A 20,702-nucleotide genomic window follows, 5' to 3' on the forward strand; every position below is an offset into this window, starting at 1 on the left:
AGGGAGGGGACGGGGCAGGTTGTGCAGGGCCTTGTGCGTGGAGGGGAAGACTTGAGTTTTTACCCCGAGGGAGGTGGGAGCCCTGGAGGGCTGTGGGCAGAGGATGGACACGTTGTGGCTCAGTTTATACCAGGGTAAGCGTCCTCCCCACCTCTTATGGTTGTTGCAAGGATTAAATGAGTGCGCCCAGCAGAGAGCAAGCGCCCGGGCACCCACGGCTGCCCCATCCTTATTTGTGATCCTTATTTTTCCCGCTCCCTGGAGAGTTCACAGCTGGCCCTGGCAAGGCCGGCACACCTGGGGCCAGCCCCCCCGCCCCCCTGCCCTCCCCTCCCACACCCCCGCACTCCGCGGTGTCGCCTTCCCGGGAGGCTCGGGTTCCCGGATCCCCTTACCCCGACGGCTCGGCTGTCGCTCCTTGGGCCGGGGGAGGGGAGGCTGCAGGAAGCGGCGGATCCGGCGGCTGTGGCCGTGGCCCCGGTGGCCGAGCTCCTCCTGCCATGGAGACCACAGCGGCCCGCGAGGCCCGGGGGGCCGAGGCCCCACGCCTGCCCGCACCCCCGCCCTCGCCCGCCGAGCCCCCAGCCGCGTCCCCCAGCCCGGCCGCGCCCCGAGCCCGCCCGCGCCTCATCTTCCGCACGCAGCTGGCTCACGGCAGCCCCACGGGCAAGATCGAGGGCTTCACCAACGTCCGCGAGCTTTACGCCAAGATCGCCGAGGCCTTCGGGATCGCGCCCACCGAGGTGAGGCCCCCGGACCCCCAGCACCCGAGGCCCACCGGCTGACCGGGGGTAGGGGTGGACCCTGGACGCCGGGACTGGGGCCCCAGAACGCCCATCTTCGGATGGAGGGGACCCGATCTCCGGATCTCAGAGACGCACCTCTCAGATCCTGGGGTGTCCGTACCCGGTGGACCCCCTGCGCAAAACATGCGCACGTCTTAGGGTTAACGGATGCCTAGTTCGTCCAGGAAAACACTGGGCTGACCCAGCTAGGAGTGGACCCCAGCTCTCAGGGAAGCGCCTATGTTTCCTGGGCGCGGCTGCGGGGCTGTGGTTCCAGGCAGCCCCCTTTCAGGTGAGAAGTCCGAGGCCGCGGGGGGTCAGGGGCTGGGTTGTAGGTGCGCCTCGCAGCCCCGAGGGGGCGCCAGCAGATTTAGAACAGTTTTAAAAGACCGGGGGTGACAGAGCAACGAAGGGTTAAAAGGGGAAGTCTGGGGGGGGTGGGAGAGGGGGCGTCCTCCTGCCCTAAGTCTCCTTCTCACCCTGCTCCCCATTCTGGGGGTCCCAGTCTCCTCGCCTCCCACCCCATTCTGAGAGGATCCCATACTCTGCCATTACACGTGACTGCGATCCTGGTAGGGGATGACTGGGGTCGGTTTCGTGCCTCTTTGCGCCTCGGTTTCCCTATCAGGCCCCTGAGCCCAACCCCCGGTTGTTCTGCGCAGACGGTGGGGGATGAATGAGGTCTGTCATTAATTTTGGGCTCCCCCTCCCCTCGGGACAGATCTTATTCTGCACCCTAAACAGCCACAAAGTGGACATGCAGAAACTCCTAGGCGGCCAGATAGGGTTGGAGGACTTTATCTTTGCCCACGTGCGCGGCGAGACCAAAGAGGTGGAGGTCACTAAGACCGAGGACGCCCTGGGACTGACCATCACTGACAACGGGGCTGGCTATGCCTTCATCAAGGTGCCCGTGGGGGCGGGTGGCTTCCCGGGTGCCCCTCTCTGCCCCTCTCTGGTGTGAACAGGACCTGAGAGGGGCCGCTGGGGTGGCCCTGTGAGTGACTCTGGGTCCCTGCAGAGGATCAAGGAAGGCAGCATCATCAACCGGATCGAGGCAGTGTGCGTGGGCGACAGCATTGAGGCCATCAACGACCACTCAATCGTTGGCTGCCGCCACTACGAGGTGGCCAAGATGCTCCGGGAGCTGCCCAAGTCGCAGCCTTTCACCCTGCGCCTGGTTCAGCCCAAGAGAGCTTTCGGTGAGGGCCACCTGGGGCCCAGGGGGCAGGCTGGTGGGGGGCGGCGGGGAAGCTCTTCCAGAAATTGGTCCTCTGCATGCACCGGGTGGCAAAGGGTGGGGGGATGGGACAGGATGGAAGGTTCTAGATGCCTCTGGTGACAGGACAGGGAGCTTCTGGCACTGTATGAGGAACAGGAGGGTCATTTCTAGATTGTTATAGAGTTGGTCTGGGCATGGGGGTCGGGGGAGGCTTGGGAAGATTGGGAAAGGATGAGGAGGTATCTGGATCTATTTTGTAGCTGGTCTGGGAGCTTTTAAAGTATTGCTATGAGGCTCTGGTGAGTTCTTGAGAGTGACTCTCAAAGGGAGCTCTAGAATGGGGCTTTTCAAAGAGAAGTCTGTGACTGGTCCATGGATGAGATAAGGAGGTCCCCGTCGAAGAAGGATTCTTAACCTCAGCACTATTCACATCTGGGGCTGGATGACTGTTGTGGGGCGGTCTTGGGCACTGTCAGGTTCGACCTAACAGGTGCCAGTGTCTCCCCTGAGTTGTAACAATCAAAAGCGTCTCTAGGTATTGTCAATGTCACGGGGGGGGGGGCGCAAAATCACACTCCTCCCCCCCCCGCCCCCCATGCCAGCTGGGTTGAGAACCTTGATCTAGAATGTAGATCACCTTGTTTAGTTCAGCAGACAATTGTTTTCCATAAGCAGACTTTCTCAAGGAAGGAAGCAGGATGGTAATTTCCTTTCTGGCACAGGCTTCTTATCTCATCATGGACTGGCCCTTTGAGTCACCCTGTCCCAGAACAAGAGGTTCTAAAGGTGCCCTGGCCCATCTGGAGGGAGGTCCCAGGGGAGTGCGACAGGATGGGGTCCTAGATCTGCCCTGGAGCAGGACAGTGAACTCTGAGAGCCGTGAGCAGGTTAGGAAGAGCCAATTCTAGAGCAAGGAGCTTTCTAGATTGATCCTCTGGGAACAAGGAGAATCTTAAGCAGTCTCTTCTAGAGAAAGTCACTTTGAGAGGAGGAGGGAAATTTGAGGGAAGAAAGGATTCTCAAGCATGGTCCCTGAGGATTCACCCATGGACATAAGGAGGACTTTGAAGGGTAGGAAGGTTCTAGAAAGGCTCAGCTGGTGGCTTCTGAGTGTTTAGGAAGATATGGATCTGCCCAGAACACATGCACCTCCTCCACTCTGTCCCCTCCAGATATGATCGGCCAGAGAAGCCGGAGCAGCAAATGCCCCACGGAGGCAAAAGTCAGCAGTGGGAGGGAGACCCTGCGGCTTCGGTCTGGGGGGGCCGCCACTGTGGAGGAAGTGGTGAGTGGAGGGGAGAAGGGTGGACATCAGGGTCTCTTGCACCTAGAGCTCTATCGCTGACTCAGCATGACCTTGGGTAAGACCCTCTCCTTTGCCCAGCCTCAGTTTCCCTACCTGCAAAGTGGGCCCTTGTCAGTCAGGGCAGTAATGGTGGGACCAGAAGCATTGACTAATGTGTGGTCCCAGTCTGCTGTCACCTAAGGGGTGGGGGACTGGGGAGGGGGCTGGGCTGGAGTGATCCCAGGCTTCTGACCCTCTGCTTTGCTCCCTACAACCCCAGCCTAGTGAATTTGAGGAGGAGGCATCTCGGAGGGTGGATGACCTGCTGGAGAGCTACATGGGCATTCGGGACCCAGAGCTGGGTAAGGGGCCAGGGTAAGCCGGGTGGACCCTGGGGGGAGGACAGCCCACGGGGAGGAGGCAAGGGTCCCAGGGGAAGCTGGCGTCCCCCCAGGGAGCGCCCTCACCCACTTCCCCTCGGCTCGGCCTGCAGCGTCCACCATGGTGGAGACATCCAAGAAGACAGTGAGTGTCCAGGAGTTTGCACGCCATTTAGACTCCGTTTTGGGCGAGTTCGCCTTCCCGGACGAGTTTGTGGTGGAGGTGTGGGCCGCCATCGGCGAGGCCAGGGAGGCCTGTGGCTAGTCTGCCCCGGGGCCGAGCGCAGCCCCAGCCCGGAGCCCAGCCCCATGTCCCAGCCCTCCCGGCCAGTTCCCCAAGCCCAGCCCTGCTCTGGAGTCCAGAAGCCCAGATCTGAGACCCAGCCCTGCTCTAGAGCCCAGCCCAGCTCAGAGACCAAGCCCATATCTGAGACTGGTATCACCTCTAGAACCCACACCAGTTTTGAGACTGAGCCCAGCCCTGAGACTCGGCCATGCTCTAGAACCCAGCTCAGCTCGGAGACCAAGCGCAGCCCTGAGACCACGTTCACCTCTAGAACCCATACCAGTTTTGAGACCAGGCGCAGCCCTGAGACCCAGCCCTGCTCTAGAACCCAGCCCAGCTCAGAGACCAAGCCCAGATCTGAGACCCAGCCCTCCCCTAGAACCCAGCTCAGCTCGGAGACCAAGCTCCCCTCTAGAGGCAAGGCCAGCTCTGAGACCACGTTCACCTCTAGAACCCATACCAGTTTTGAGACCAAGCCCAGCTCTGAGACCAAGCCCTGCTCTGGAACCCAGGCCAGCTCAGAGACCAAGCCCAGATCTGAGACCCAGCCCTCCCCTAGAACCCAGCTCAGCTCGGAGACCCAGCTCCCCTCTAGAGGCAAGGCCAGCTCTGAGATCACGTTCACGTCTAGAACCCATACCAGTTTTGAGACCAAGCCCAGCTCTGAGACCAAGCCCTGCTCTGGAACCCAGGCCAGCTCTGAGGCCCAGTTCATCACTAGAACGCAAGCCAGTTCTGAGATGCAACCCAGCTCCAGAACCCAGCTCTCCTCTAGAACCCAGGACAGCTCTGAGGCTAAGCTGAGCTCTGATCTAAAGTCAAGTTTGGGAACCCAGACAAGTTTTAAGAGCCACCCCGGCTCTGAAATCAATGCTAGTTCTGAAAGTCAGGCCAGCTTTATGACCCAGCCCTGCCTTAAAACTCGACCCAACTCTGGAACGCAAGACAGTTCCATGACCCAGTTGTACCTGGACACCTGGTCTAGCTCAGAAACACCAGTTAGTTCTGGAACCCAGGTGAGACTCAAGAAGCAGCCCAGTTCCAGAAGCCACATCAGCTCAGGATTCAAAGGCAGTTCCGAAACGCAACCCTGTTCTCATGCCCAGACCAGCTCAGGAACCCAGATGCACGCTGCAGAGCAGTCCAGGCCCAGACCCCACCCCCATACTAGGGCCCAGCCCAGCTCCAACGATGAGTCCAGCTCAGAGACTGAGCCCCGCTCTATACCCCAGACTAGCGCAACAAGCAGGCCTGTCTCCAGAATTCAGACAAGCTCTGGACCCCCATCCATCTCTGGGGCAAGGCCCGCCTCCAGAGCTCCACTTGATGCCAAGACCCACCCTCACTGCAGAACACAGAGCAGCTCTAGAACATCATCCAGCTCTGGGACCCAGACAGACTTCAAGGCTTGGCCAACTTCCAGAGTTCAGTCCAGCTCAGGCACTCCACCCAGCTCCAGAACTCAGCTCAGTTCTAGAGCGCAGGCCGGCTCTGAAATCCCATCGAGCTCTAAAACACAGTCAATTGCTGAGACCTACTTGAGTTCCAGAGTCCAGCTAAAGTCTGGGCCTGGGACCCAGACCAATGCAGCAACAGACTTAAGCTCCACAGCTCTGTCAAGCTCTGAGAGCAGGCCCAGCTCCAGGACCCAGCCCTGCCTGGGAACTCAAAGCACCTCTGGGACCCAGCTCGTCTCAGAAACCCTGCAAAGCTCTAGAAACCACCTCCAGACCACACCCCCAGGCAGCTCTGCTATTGAGCCGGACTTTGGGAGACAGACCAGCTCTGGAAGTCCGCTCATCTCTACAGCCCAGCCCAGCTCTGGGACCCAGACCAGTTCAAGAATACAGCCCAGTTCTGGAACCCAACCCAGCTCCGGAACGCAGACCAGTGCTGGAACCCAGCTCATCTCTGAGACCCAGCCCAGCTCTGGGACCCAGCCCAGTGCAAGAATTCAGCCCAGCTCTGGAGCCCAGCTCAGCTCCAGAACCCAGTTCAGCTCTAGAATTCAGTTCAGAGCTGAGACTCACCACAGCTCTGAAACCCAGACCAGTTCAAGAACCCAGCCCAGCTCTGGAATCCACCTTACTTCCAGAACCGAATCTGTTTCTGAAACGCAATCCGGCTCCAGAAGCCAGACCAGCTCAAGAATACAGCTCAGCTCTAGAAATGGGCTCCGCCCACCAACCCCTGGCCTTGACCCCAGAACCCAGGCTGATGCCACTGCCCCAGCCCGACCTCAACACCCAGGCCCATCACTCAGAGCCCCACCTACAGGTCCTAGGAGGGTCTCTCACCCTCAGTCCCATGATCGGGTTCAAGGAGCCCAGGCCGATACTGGCCCAGGCCGAAGCCCATCCACTTCTGCCCTGTTCCCACGGCCGTGGTCCCCCTCCGTCCCGCAGAAACCAGCCCTCCCCCCCAAGCCCCAGCTGAGACCCCAGAAGTCCACCCCACCCACCAAATCTGTCATCCCTAGTTCTGCCACCAGGGCGGCCCTCCTGCATTCCCAGCCCCCTGAACCCTCAGCTCAGGGGCCTGCCCCCTCCCCCGAGCTCAGGGAGCCAGGGCCAGCTCCGCCGGCGTCAGAGCCCCTCCCCTACCATGGGGGGCTATAGCTTGGGGGTGACATACTTGTGGCCCCCATCCCCTCTCCTGCCCCTCCCAGCCTGGGTCCCCCAGAAGCAGCAGGTGACCTCATTCCCCCACAGGCGGGGTGGGGGGCGGTGAGGGAGGGTGGACACAGGGGCTTTGGTTTCACCCGGGCCTGGCTCTGGGAGCTGTAAGCAGATCCCAGGTCTGTGGAGGGGAGGTGGGGTGAGGCGGGGGGGGGGAAGTTGGGGCAGGAGGCGGTTTCCCCCTCATGTACCTCGAGGGCTCATGGGGAATAAAGGCACCTCCCACCCCTGCAGCTCTGTGTGTCGTTTTTGGGGGGTGTTTGGGGGAGAGCAGAGGAAGGGGCAGGCGTGAGGGTGACATGACAGCACTAGATGCTTCTTACGTGGCTACGATGTGCCAGGCACATTGTTAAGTGCTAAGTGTGCAGGTGCTCATGGACCTGCAGACACACGGTGCTCTAGACAAGCTCAGTCATTCGGCCATTCTGTCTGCCTTTACTGAGCACCTACTATGGGCCAGGAGCTGCTTGTTCAAGGCATGGGGAGTCTGAAGGGCTGAGTGAATAGATGGCTAAACCACAAGCTTATGAGGGAGTGCATCCCATCTGCCGTGGAGGAAGCAGGCGTGTACGCCATGGTCCCTGTGTGTCTTGCCCTCTCTTTTCCTCACCTGCAAAATGGGCTTAATCCCAGAACCCTCTCTTAGGGGCTGTAGGGAGGCTTCCAGGAGATCCAAGCTGTAAAGTGCTTAGGGAAGACTCAATAAAGGAAGTGGGGAGAGGAGCTGGAAGCCAGCCCAAGCTCTTGGGGCTTCCACAGCCCCCCAGTCCTGCTCGGCTGCCACACGGTTGGATAGGAATATTGATACAAGAAACTTCAATAATTGACGATTTCAGAGCCAAAAGAGATTATGTTTTGGCAAGAGAGGGAGTCTCTTGCCCGTTCTCATTCAACCTTTTCTAGACAGAGCCTTCTCAAATTGGGCTGTCAAAGGGAATCAACTGTTCCTCAGTAAGCAGGTCATATTCAGGGGTCAGAGGGGGTCAGAGTCCCCCATTTCTGGAGGATTTCTGCAAGGGGAGGCTTACAAGTCTGCTTTCCTCCAGACACCATCCCAGCATTGCCCACACCCTTCCTGGGATTGGGAGGCGCCTCTGAGTGGGGAGGGGCGGAGAGAGGGGAGGGGCTTTGGAAAGGGGAGTCAGGGAAGAGTTGGAGGGTCCCCAGGGATGATGGAAGACAGCACACAATCCTGCCACTCAAACTGTCCATCCTGCACTCCTGGCTCCTAGACTTCCGAACAGGCAGATGCGACTGACAGGGAGAACAAAGTTTAGATGGGGGACATGCTGGCAGGGTGCTCTGTCCTTCCAGAGCTGCCCCCGACGTCCAGCCCTGGCCCTACTGCATCGTGGACCTGCGGGTGAGCTGGGGTTGCAGGGAGAGAGACCTGGGCCGGGTACTGAGGCGAGGGTGGAGGCGCCGGATCACCGCCCGGCGAAACAGGATGTACACCCAGGGGTCGAGGATCTGGTTCCAGGTGGCCACGCGCAGGTAGATAAGCAGCTGCTTCTCGGTGGCTCGGGACAGCTGCCCAGTCGGGCTCATGGCAGGCGGGCTCCGCAGCACCGTCTGGGCGATAAAGACCTGCGGGGGGAGGGGTGTGTGTGCGTGTGGCCAGAGCGGTCAGCCGGGGGCCAGGCCGGCCACCAGCCCTGCCCTCCACCAGTACCTGCCCGGGCCACCTGCCATCCACCGAGACCCCGTGCTGATTTTGTCCCCGAGGTGCTGTGTGACCCCGGCAGAGCTGCCTGACCTCTCTGAGCTTCAGCTGATGTGGCCGAAAAATAGCACACTTTTCCTGCTCCTCTCCTGGGCACAATTAAACGTGGTGGACAAGAGGACTTGCAGGTGCGAGCAGGTGGAATCACTGTGACTGCCAGTTTTATTATTCTATCAAACATTTATATTTTATACAAATTTTATAATATAATATCAAATTATGGTATAAAATTGTATATTAAATAATTAAATTTTATGTTGTTTATTTTAAGTCAGTTTATATTATATTAAAATTTATAGTTTATAAAATTTTATGTTAAATAATTTTTGTTAAATTCTTATATTAACTCACTTTAATATATTTTATTAAATATTGGATTTTAGATTTAATATTATACAATATATAATGTAATAAGGTATTTACAGATTATCATAGAATATAATTAGTTACCTAATAATTAATATATTGTTAATTATAACTATTATATATAGTTATGTTATATATATTATATAGTATTTAAAGTTATATATGTAATTATATAATATATAACATAATTATAAGGATGTGACTATATATTACATAATGATTGATATAATTATTAAGTATTAATAATATGTAATTATAGCTATATGTTATATCATATTTAACAATTACATAATATATATAATGATTGATATATTATTAAGTATGAATGAATAATATATAACTACAGTTATATGTTATATAGTATTTAACAGTTATATAATATATAACTATATATTATATAATGATTGATATAATTGTTAAATATTAAGTAATAATATGTAATTATAGTTATATGTTATACAGTATTTAAAAATTATATAATGATTGATATAATTATTAATTCTAATCTAATCTAATTAATTATAATTATTATATTTCATAATTATAATCAAATTTATACTATAGTTAATATAATTATATTCATATTGTATTGCATGTATTATACTAAAATAAATTTTTTCTTTTTTTTTTGGCTGCACCATACAGCTTGCAGGATCTTAGTTCCCTGACCAGGGATTGAACCTGTGCCCTCAGCAGTGTAAGTGCAGAGTCCTAACCACTGGACCGCTAGGAAATTCCCCCACAATTATTATTTTAAAATTGTTTCCTGAGCACCTAGTGTGCTGGGCAATTCTGGGGACACTGCAGTGGCCAAGACAGACCCAGGTCCCACTTGCACAGGTTCACAGGCTCACAGCCCCATTAGGACATGTGACCAGGTGGTTGCAGTTTGGTGGTGGGAGTGGGGGTGACCTAGCAGTGATGGAGGCACTGTTGGAGCCCAGAGTAGGAGCCTGACCGGGCTTGGGAGAGGTAACCAGATGGCGAATAGGAGTTTCCCAGGTGAGTTTGAAGGAAGTGTCTGTGGGCCTTTCTTCTGGGACAATAGGGAGCTATGGGAGGTTTTAGAGCAGGAGTTGCCTCATGGGCCAAATCTGGCCTGCCACCTGTTTTTGTTTTGCTTTGTTTGCTTTATTTTTGCCTTTTTGGTTTGTTGTTTTTTTGTTTGTTTGTTTGTTTGTTTTTTTAAAGATAACTTTTTTTTTAATTTATGTATTTTGGGCTGTGTTGGGTCTTCGTTTCTGTGCGAGGGCTTTCTCTAGTTGTGGCAAGCGGGGGCTACTCTTCATTGCGGTGCGCGGGCCTCTCACTATCGCGGCCTCTCTTGTTGCGGAGCACAGGCTCCAGACGCGCAGGCTCAGTAATTGTGGCTCACGGGCCCAGTTGCTCCGCGGCATGTGGGATCTTCCCAGACCAGGGCTCGAACCCGTGTCCCCTGCATTGGCAGGCAGATTCTCAACCACTGCACCACCAGGGAAGCCCTGGTTTGTTGTTTTGCTAAGAATGTTTTTACATGTGTCAATGGTGAGAGAAAAAAATTAGAAAGCATATTTTGGGGGTTTTTTAATTTAAAAATATTTTTATTTTTATTTTTTATTTTTTGGCCAAGTCATGCAGCATGCTCAACTAGGGATCGAACCCACACCCCCTGCAGTGGAAGCACGGAGTCTTAACCACTGGGCCACCAGGGTAGAGGCCTAGAAAGCATATTTTGTGACGTGACAATGACATGAAATTCAAATTTCAGAGTCCGTAAATGAAGTCCTATTGGTGCACAGCCACGCCCGTTTGTTTCCATGTAGCTTTCATGCCACAGCAGCAGAGCTGCGTCGTTGTCACAGAGACTGTGTTTAAAGGGTTTACTATATGGCCTTTTAGGAAAAACTTTGCTGCCCAAGGGGACCAGGAATCGTTTAATGATTCGGTGATTCTACCTAGGATGCCTTCCTGGTTTTTACCTAACAGTTCAACTTCTATTTATCCTACAAAGCCTCAGTTCCAATGGCTCAGAGCAGGGCGGGGCTCATCCTGGCTATTTCAAGAGAGTCAAGGCTGGAGGGCAGGGAGAAAGAAGAGGCTGAGACAGATCCTTGTCAGGGACCTCTTGGTGAAGGTGACATTTGAGGTAAGACATGGAGGAGTGAGGGAGTGATCCATGTGGAGATCTGGGGTGGGGGAAAGCATTCCAGGCAGAGGGTACAGCCCAGTGCAAAGGTCCTGGGGCAGGACCGGGCCTGGCATGTTGGAGGAACAGCCAGGAGGTTCATGTGTCTGGAGCAGAGTGAGCGAGGGGGAGAGAGGGAGGAGGGGAGGGCAGGGAGGGGACGGGGCAGGTCATGCAGGGCCTTGTGGGTGGCAGGGAGGACTTAGGCTTTTACCCTGAGGGAGGTGGGAGCCCTGGAGGGCTGTGGGCAGAGGGGGGACCTGACTCAGGTGCTCACAGGCACCGTCTAGATGCTGCTCGATAAATAATAATGATAATAATTACAAGTGAATATAGAAATGGCCTCAGCTCGACACAGATGTAGAGAATAAACGTATGGACACCAAGTGGGTAAAGTGGCGGGGTGGGGCGGTGGTGGTGGGATGAATTGGGAGATTGGGATCGACATACATACACTAATATGTATAAAATAGATAACTAATAAGAACCTGCTGTATAAAATAAATAAAATAAAATACAAAAAAAGAAATGGCCTCAGCTCTATGAGACCAGGCCTGGGAGGGACACCCCAGGTACAGAACAGAAGCACATTTCTCAGCTGGAAGCATCATCCTGTAACTGCCACTCCCCTGGGACCCATCAGTGCCTGCAGCTTCACGTATCACAAAAAAAATTATGTTCCTTTCTTTTTTTTCTCCCACCACTGACACACGTAAAAACATTCTTAGCAAAACAAAGCAAACCAAATTTGCAATCTTCCTATCCCACAGGTTTAGCTTTTGTTTTAGCCCTTATCACCTCCTAATATCTACCACTTCACTTATTTATATACTATGTTTATTTCCTGTCTTCCCAACGACCTGAGTTCCAGGAAGTCAGGCAGTTTTGTCAGCTTTGTTCCCTGTGCAGTGCCTAGACCAGAGCCAGCAACACACTCATAGCTCAGTGAATGTTTGTTGAAGGAACCAATGAACAAATGAGTTCATGTCATCATCCTGACAGTCACTCTGAGAGGCTGGCACCTTTTCAGTCATCCCCATAATAGGGGGAGATTGAGGCTGGAGGAGATTGAGGCTGGAGATTGACCCGTAGCCAGAGTCACATGATAAGTCCTTGTTGGATGTGGGCTGGAAACCAAGTATCTGATTCCAGTCTCCAGACTTGTCGCCATACAGTCAGAAATGGAAAAATAACCACTCCAAGCGGCCAATTACATCAATCAGTGGAAGGACTTCAGCAAGCTCCCCTGACTCAGGGAAGATCTGTGCAAGGTTAGGGTCCAGCCCAGAACTAGGCACAAAGTAGAAATGATTCAGTAATTGTACCTGGAATGTCCTCCCTGCTTTTCTCTGGCAGGTAAACTCCTCTTCATCCTTCAAAACCCCAGCTCCAATGCCCCTCTTCCAGAAAGCCTTCCCTGATATCCCAGGGAGAGCCTGGGAGCCCTTCCCTGGGCATCTCAGTCCCAGGACACTGCCTCTGCCCCAGTCCTGCCCCCAGTTTGGGATTATCTGTGTCTTGCTCATGGGTTCCTCAAGGAAGGACCCTTGAACACTGGGGTCATGCCCACATTTTCTTGGGCGGACGAGAACCTGAGGGTTATGAATTCATTCGGGAGGAACCGAGGCCCAGTCACCAAGGGTGGGTGGGAGACCCCGGCAGCCCCTGCCCCCGCCACTCACCAGCAGCGGCATCCAGCAGATGCTGGCCACCACTATGATGCCCGTGAGCTGAGCCATCATCTCGACCTCGCAGTCCCGTGGGCGCTGCTGGGCGGCCTCCTGCCCGTGGTAGACGTGGCACAGGGTGGCCACGCTGATCGTGTTGAGCAGGAAGGAGAGCCCCACCGAGAGGCTGCCAAGGAGGGTGAAGAGCAAACCGAAGGCCACATCCCCTGGCTCGGCACCGAGTGTGAGGAAGCACCAGGAGCCCGGGTACTGCACGGTGTAGCGACCCACACCCAGCAGGGGCAGCAGGCCCAGCGCCAGCGCGGCGGCCCACACCAGCCCCACCGTGGTCCAGGCCCGGCGCTGCGAGGAGGCTGCGGGCCGTGAGAAGGGCCGGGTGATGCCCAGGTAGCGCTCCGAGGCCATGGCGGCCCCCAGCAGCAGTGGGCACAGGCCAAAAAAGACCATGATGACGCCCATGAAGTGGCAGAGGCTGCAACCGGGGTCCACGACCTGCCAGTCAAAGAGGGCGGCGTGCTGGGACACCACGATGGTGCCAGTGACCAGCAGCCCCATGAAGTCAGTGATGACCAGGCCGCAGAGGAAGGTCAGGAAGGAGGATCGCACATGGGAGCTGCCCTGCCGCGCACTCACCAGCACACTCAACGCCAGCAGGTTGGAGGCCAGGCCCACCAGGCAGAAGGAGGCTGCGAACCAGGGGGAGGCGATCAGGCGCCGTTCCTCCAGCGTGATGTTTGTTGGCCGCAAACAGGGCCCCAGAGAACTGCCATTGGGCCACATGGCGCCAGAGCGGAGTGGGGAGGGTCACCACCCCATCAGGCCAAGGCTGCAGGTGGGGTGGACTGGCACTGGCTCAGGCACACCTGGGGAGGGTGGTGGCGGAAGAGAAGATTTGCTGGTGATTCATTCTGCATTTTAGTCTGAGCAGCCCTGCTGAACTCCTACACAACCTTCAATGCCCCAGCTCAAATATCCCCTCCTATAGGAAGCCTTTCCTGACCTATCTCACTCCCTACTCAGTAAGTATTACTATTACTACTATGACTAGCTCCAGCCCTGTCCTGCCCAGGCTCAGTGACCCTCAAGGGTGAGGATCAGTTCTGTCTCCTCTGGGAACCCTGAAAGACACCAGTTGGTATTTGCCAGGTCTCAGAGAAGGGCTGAGAAGCCCCAGTTTGAACTCCAGCCCTCGTACCCACTATGTGACCCCAGGCAAATGATTTCTTCTCTCTAAACTTCCATTTCCCTGCTGGTCATCCATCTGAGCCCTTGGTGGACTGCAGAATCCAGAACAGATTTCAGCTATTGTAAAACAGGACACACCCAGTGTGGGGAGGGCAGCTGGCTGGTGGCCAGAGGTCGCTGGTTCTCAAGCAGGCTCCAAGGCCAGCCTTGTGGGTCACAATTTCTCGTGAAATTGTGGGAGAAACCCGGCCCCATTGGTGTTTTAGGGAGAGCCTTCCTCACATGTTGGAATCGTGTAGATTCTTTTTTTCCCCCGTTTTTGTTTAATAAGAAATAAACCCAGAAATCCAGTTCCATCTGTGAGCAAAACTCAGGTCATGTGGAGCAGCAGGATCCCTAGGGACGGGCTATAAACAATAGGAGGAGGGTAATGGGCTATAAACTACCCTGTGTGGGGCTGGGGGAGAAAATTGGAGAGACATATGGGTCTGACTGCCTCGGGTGTGGACGAATCAGCCAGATATGGGGACGTCGAGTAGAAATAAAATGAGACCATTCAAAAGCCAGCTTTCAGGGGCTTCCCTGGTAGTCCAGTGGGTAAGACTCCGCGCTCCCAATGCAGGGGTCCTGGGTTCAATCCCTGGTCAGGGAACTAGATCCCACATGCATGACGCAACTAAAGAGTTACATGCCGCAACTAAGAGTCCACATGCCACAACTAAGAAGTCTGCATGCTGCAACTAAGAAGTCCGCATGCCGCAACTATTCCCCAAAAGGACACAGCAGGGAGGGCGTAAGGTCACCCAGGGGGCCGGCACCCCACCCTGGGCGCACACCACGAGCCATCCTTGTGCTGGCAGGGAGGGGGCACTGGGTGGCAGGATCAGAGTGGGCAAAGGTGGGGAGGCAGGACCATGGGAGGCACAGATGGCCCAGGCAGTTAAAGCTCAGAAAGGTCCTCTTATGATCCCCATTTTGCAAAGGCAGGGAACCGGAGGCACAGAGAGGTTAAATAACTAATCCAAAGTCACACAGCCTAGCCGGGGTGGATCTGAGATTTAAACTCGGGCCTCATTACATACAAATGTGTGTAATTGAGTCAAAGGCCTGCGAGTCAGGTGGAGGCTGGTGGGAGGTGGGTGTGGAGGGTCACCATCATCGGAATTTTCCTTGATGAAAAACAGATCGAATTTTTCTAGGGAATTCCCTGGCGGCCCAGTGGTTAAGACTCCGAGCTTTCACTGCCGAGGGCATGGGTTCAGTCCCTGGTCAGGGAACTAAGATCCTGCAAGCTGTGCAGCTCAGCCAAACAAGACAGACAAAAAACACACCAACCAAACAAACAAAAAAAAGGGATAGAATTTTTCTAAAAAGTTGGTCAGACTGGATTCGAACACTGACTTTGCCACGAACCCTGAGGGGAGTCAAGCCCCCGCTCCGAGTCTCAGTCTCCCTTCCTATAAGATGGGGCGGATGATGAGAATGACTTCATCTGTGCCCAGGGCTAAGCCCACGCAGGCGCTCCATTCGTGCTGGCCCTGAGCCCATGCCTGTGACCCGGCCTCAGCAGTGAGCGTGCTCGCTACCCCCTCACTCCCCATCTCATTAATTCAGCTCAGCAACTCCTTATTGAGCCTCATAAATTACCCAGCTCCTGCTGGCCAGCTCCACAGAGCTTCCCTCCCAGGCTGAGAGCCAAGGCCACTGCCACTTCGATGGGGGCGGGGCCTGGAGACGGAAACCTGAACCCCAGAGGGGTGGGGGCTTTCCACGGTGCTCAGCCATCTGAGCCCTCCACTCCCCGGCAGGGGTGTGCTCTTTGCCATCTCAGATTTGGCCTGCACTTGGATTCCCCCTGGGGCGGGGCGCTTGCTCCCTCCCTCCCTGGAGAGCTGGCAATGCGCTGTTTCTAAACATTCCTGGGGACTCAGGGCTGTGCCTGCGGCCACTGCCCCTGCCTCAGCCCTGAGTGACCGCCAGCTCCTCCCGGGTCTCGTGGTCTCCTGGTTCCCCACCCTTGCGGGGAGCTTATGCACCTGGGGACACACACCCCGTGTCTGCCTCGTCTCCCATGTCTGGGAACAAGCCTGTGGCCCAGGGCCTTTGGCCTGGGGGAGGCTGGAAACTGGCACCACTCCCTCTGGCCCCAGCCGGTGGTTTCCAGTCCCCCCGAGGGGTTCAGGTGAGAGCGGGCAGCTCAAGTTCCCCAGGCAAGCGGGCCAGAGGGGCACCTGGCGAGGCCTCCCTTCCCCTCCCACATTGGCCGGGAGGGCTGGCAGGGCCCCCACCCTGCAGGGGACCGTGCTCTTCCCAGCCCGAGGGCCATAAGCACCACGGTGTGGCCCTTGGGGGAAGTGCTCTCCCTCTCTGTGCCTCAAAAGAAACATGGACCCCAGATTTGCTGGACAAACCCAGGATTCCATGGCCCGAGAGTGGGGAGGTTTGGACTTTGAAGGTCCCGGGTTCTGGAATTCTAACGAGTTCCCAGTTCTGGAAGCTGAAGGTCCCAAGAATCTAGAATTTCAAGGGGCTGAGGTTCCAGAACTTTGATGGGAATTTGGTTGGGTCCTGGGTTCCAGAAATCTCTCTCGGGTCCTGGCTCCTCTCTGGAGGATGGACTTTCAGTGCTCCCTCAGCCTCCCTCGGTGAGGCTGGGAGGGATCCATCCACCGCTGTCCCAGAGGCCTGTGCGCTGGGTTGGGCTCGGGCACCAGGCTGGTCCTCCCTCCGCCCACCATGGTGGCCCCGATGGAATGTGGTCTTTGGTTCCCAAGGGCCAGGCCCCTCCTCTGCCTGAAGGTCCGTCATCACCTCTGCCCCATTCTTCTCCTCCCGCTTCTGTGATCCATCCGTCTTTCAACAAGTCCCTCTTCCTCTTGACACACCACCACCTGGCCTGCCTGGCCTGCCTGGCCTGCCCGGCCTGCCTGTCCTCACGCCATGGACCCACCCAGCCTCCCCCAAGGGTGACGGTGACCTCAGACAAACTCGGACTGGAGCCCGCAATCTGCCACTGCCCAGCTGGGGGCTCGACCTTGCTGAGTCTCAGTTTCCCCCTCTGTGAAATGGGGATAACAAGGACACCGACTCGCCTGCTGGCATTCTGGCTGGTCTTCCCAGGCCTGACCTGCTCCTGCCACTGAGACTTTGCCCCCTCTGTGCCCCCCCATCCCCACCCCGCCTGGTGCACCCTTCCTGCTTTCTGGCTGTGCTCACAGCTCATCTCCTGGCTGCGTGCATGGGGCAGCCAGGTGGGAGCCCTGATGCTCTGTGTGACCTTGGCCCACTTCCACGTTTCCTAAGTCCTTTAATGCTGCCCAGGTGACAAACGACGATGTCCTCTGGCATGAAAGTGCAGGGACCAGGCCAATCTCTGCATCAGTTCCTGCCCTTACCCGATGCAGACCTTCACGCCTGAGGGTGTGGACCCCCTCCACGCCCTTGTGCAGCCACAGATGCTCACACAGACACAAACGCATACATGCAGGGCCACTGTCAGTCCCCAGGCCCACCCTTGCCTTCCCCCACCACAAGACTCAATTTCCGGGAACTTTTCCTGTTTGTGACAGCAGCCAAGCGCCCACCCCAGAGGCATCACAGTCAGCCTGCCAGGGTTGGAGCTGAGCCTTGGCCCGGACTCACACGGTCCCTCCCTGTGAGCCTCAGTTTCCTTATCTGTCCAGTGGGTGTCCCCAAGCACCAGCGGGGGACGGATGGGTGATGAAGGGACAGGACCTAAGCCAGGCGGCCAGTGGTTAATGATGGGCACAACTCCGAGTGTGCACACAGACACACAACCAACCAGACGTGCGCTCACACTCACAGCCACAGCCAGCACCCTGGCTCCCTCCCCGGCTGCAGTGGCACCACAGGACACGGAATGGCCGGGCACAGACCCAGGGAAACCCACACACAAAGAACATCCTCCGCCACACTGGCCACAGAGGCACACGCAGGTGCCCAGGGCCGGTAGCACTCCAGGCACGGGACCCAAGCTCACCAATGCCCCGGAACACCCAGCACCTGGCAATTGTCACCGCCCACGGTGAAACACCCACAGCAGGGCGGGTCACCGCAGGATACACCCGAGGCACACCGGCCCACTCTCATGCCCCGCCCCTAACCTGATGGCCAATTGTCCTCAGCAGGCGATGGTCGATGGGGCGTACAGGGGTAGCCAGCCGCGCAGTCGTGTACCGGCGGACCTGCGGGTGCCGGGCTGGAGGTGGGCGTGCGGAAGCGGAAGCAGGGCGGCTTCCGGGGCCCCTGAGGAAACTGAGTCACAGCGGGAGAACCACGCCGAGGACCCCGGCACTGCCACGTCGCGGCGGGACACAGATAGAGGGTGGGGCGGGGCGGGGTCCCGGGCCGCGGGAGGGGCGGCGAGGTCCCCTCCCGGCCTGGAGGGGGTTCGGCGGGGACTAAAAATAGCCCGGGGCTGGGGCTCCGTTCTGCGGCCGGCGCCCGTCTCTGCTAGTGTCTGTCTCCCATCAGCCCCTCCAGTCCCGCGCTGGCCACTCCCCTCCCGCCCGGGCCTGGCTGATGAGGGTCAGTGGGCGCCCCCTAGCCCAGCGGGGAAACCGCGAGGCCTCCTGGGGGAGGGGGCGCCCATGGGACCCCAGGGCCGTAGGGGCAGGGGCGGTGGCCGGGGTGGCCGGCGCCCTCTCGGGAGCCTCCGCCCGCTCCCCTCCCCCAAGCCCGCCCCGGCGCTCCGGCCGCCAGGCCCAGTGTTATTCACCGTCCGGGCTGCACCCGAGGATGAGAGGGGGCGGGGCGGGGCGGGGGCGGGCCCGGCAGGCCCCGCTCCCCAGGGCGCTAGACCCCGACCCAGGGACCCAGGGCTCAGAGCTGGTGAACCCGGTGGGGTGGGGCCTGGCACACAGTAGGTGCCTCATCAATGTAGGGTCTGTCTGAGGCCCCTGCCCGGGCTGGGGGTAGAGGTGCAGGGACGTTTAGAGGGGAGAGGCGAGCACACTCTCCACCCAGGAGCTTCGTGGGCAGCCTGCTGAGACAGGCTTCTCGAGCAGGTGATCTGGGAGGGCTGTGGGTGGTGGCATTCTAGGGGGAGGGTCCTGTGAGGACACAGGCTGGCATTGGGGCCAGAGGAGGCAAAGCCCCCTGCAGAGCCGCCTGCGGTCCGGGTGGGGAGGTGTGCTTTCCCTCAGCCCCCGCAGTGCAGGGTGGGGAAGGATGCCCAGAGCCCGGCACTGCAGGAGTGATTGAGGATGAGCAGCGGGCTGGAAGCAGGGCTGGGGAATGTCTCCCCAGGAAGGATTGGCTTCCTTGGAAGCCCCCAGACTCACTCAGGGCTGTGGGCCAGGGTCTGATCAGCCCAAAGCCATGAAAGCAGAGGATGACCACCTGGGTACGGCTAGAGCAAAGGCATGGAGGCTGGACCGTGATGCAGGAAAGTGAGAAGCTCCTTAAAGGTCCTTCCTGCCCACAGTCCTTGGGCCTCAGGTGGGTGAAGGGGGTCCACGGGCCTGGGGCTGGCCTTCGAAGATGTGTGGAGGGCAGGGCTTGGGCATGGAGGGGTGGCCTTGGGCCTCCTTGGCGCTCAGTTAAGGCCTGGAGTGAGCCGGGGCTCTCTGGCTTGGCCTTGACCTCACCCCACCCAGTCCTCGGGGGCCTGGGAGGGGCACAGAGTATAGGCTCTGAGTGAGAAAGATGGACTCCTGCCCTGGCCCTGCTCTCCCCTCCATTGGGTCTACCCACTATCCTTCTGGCCTCTGCATCCCTCCAGATGGCACCTCCTCTGTTCCATCCCACTTAACCGTAACTTCTCTTCCTTGACAAGGAATCTCCCCAACTCCTATGCATCTGGCAGAGCCCTGGCTCCGAGGCCCTCTCCTCTGTAAAGCCTAGTTGTTCCAGGCAGTCTTGCCTCCCCCACCCCCTCCTTAAGGGCAACTCTGTGGCAGCCCATGTGGTAGAACAGGTAGACTAAACCTGACCTGCCCTCAAAGATCCCCCAGGCTGGAGAGAGAGAAAGCTGGATACAGACAGTCCCACTCTCCTGCGCTCAGGGCTGGGCCCAAGGAAGTGACAGGGCTTAGGTAGGAGCCCAGGAGGTGAGCCAGGAAGGCATCCTGGGGTGGGGGTAAGGGAGAAGGGACTGAGAACTGGGGCTTTGTGGAATGCGTAGGAGTTCCACAGGTCCAAGAGACGTGGCAGAAATTACACGTGCAAAACTTTGGAGGCAAGAGAGAACATGAGGCTTCGGGGAACTGTAAGGAGGGCAGACTTGGTGGGAAGAGGATGTGGGGCTGGGACTTCAGATGGAGTGGTGGGTGAGATGAAAGGGGACTGTTCCGGTCTCACTTCCTCTGGCCTGAGATAAGAAGGACAGTGCTCCTTCTGGGAAGTAACCAGGGCAGGGGTCAGAGAAGCGTGCTTGAGCTGCAATTAGCCTGGGTCTCACCACGACCCTGCAAGGCGGGGGGGGGGGGGGGGGGGGGGGGGGGTAAAAATGCTCATTTTATAGATGGGGAAACAGGCCTGGAGGGCAGATAGGACGTGTCAAAGGCCACGTGTGGGTGGGATCTGAATATGAGTACTGGGCTTCCCCCACCTCCTGGGCTGGTGGCTGGGGGTCTCCTGGCCTCCGTTTCCCACCCCCCGCCCCGCACCCTGCTCATAGGGCACACGGGAGTCGTGGGAGGGGTTGAGATGGCCTGGGGGCTCCAGATGGTGGGAACAGAGACCAGGTTCAGGATGTGCCCCCCCCCACCCCAGCCATGGCTGTGGTTTCCTGTGGGAGCCAGGCAGAGAGCATCTATTCTTAGCTTCACTCACAGCCCAGGGCAGGAAGAGGCTGGGGTGGGGTTGGGGACAATCTGAGGGACACTGGGTGGATGCTGGGCTGGGGCTGTGTCATGGGGCAGCTGGGTGGGGTGATGTGCCTCCAGTCTGCCTGAGGGGTCTTCCTGACACTCAACTT

At 57.0% G+C, this 20,702-nt stretch overlaps 3 protein-coding genes across 3 annotated transcripts; 2 read left to right on the forward strand and 1 right to left on the reverse strand.

Moving 5' to 3' along the window:
* Positions 1-500: 500 nt before the first annotated feature.
* Positions 501-4,047, forward strand: GIPC3 (GIPC PDZ domain containing family member 3; the record flags this gene model as incomplete). The annotated part of the gene is made up of 6 exons (XM_079915936.1): positions 501-743; positions 1,507-1,692; positions 1,807-1,987; positions 3,180-3,292; positions 3,573-3,654; positions 3,786-4,047. 6 exons carry the CDS (start codon positions 501-503, stop codon positions 3,935-3,937), a joined length of 957 nt encoding a protein of 318 aa, XP_079772062.1. The 3' UTR covers positions 3,938-4,047.
* Positions 4,048-4,790: 743 nt separating this feature from the next.
* On the forward strand, positions 4,791-6,720 carry LOC307183427 (uncharacterized protein). The gene has a single exon (XM_079915905.1). It carries the CDS (start codon positions 4,858-4,860, stop codon positions 6,574-6,576), a length of 1,719 nt encoding a protein of 572 aa, XP_079772031.1. The 5' UTR covers positions 4,791-4,857; the 3' UTR covers positions 6,577-6,720.
* Positions 6,721-7,519: 799 nt separating this feature from the next.
* Positions 7,520-13,374, reverse strand: TBXA2R (thromboxane A2 receptor). Its single transcript, XM_079915933.1, has 2 exons — positions 12,572-13,374; positions 7,520-8,223 (listed from the first exon to the last, which is right to left on the reverse strand). Exons 1-2 carry the CDS (start codon positions 13,355-13,357, stop codon positions 7,978-7,980), a joined length of 1,032 nt encoding a protein of 343 aa, XP_079772059.1. The 5' UTR covers positions 13,358-13,374; the 3' UTR covers positions 7,520-7,977.
* Between the last annotated feature and the right edge of the window lie 7,328 nt (positions 13,375-20,702).

This window comes from Stenella coeruleoalba (genome assembly GCF_951394435.1).
Source record: "Stenella coeruleoalba genome assembly, chromosome: 3".
In the NCBI taxonomy this organism is placed as follows: Eukaryota; Metazoa; Chordata; class Mammalia; order Artiodactyla; family Delphinidae; genus Stenella; species Stenella coeruleoalba.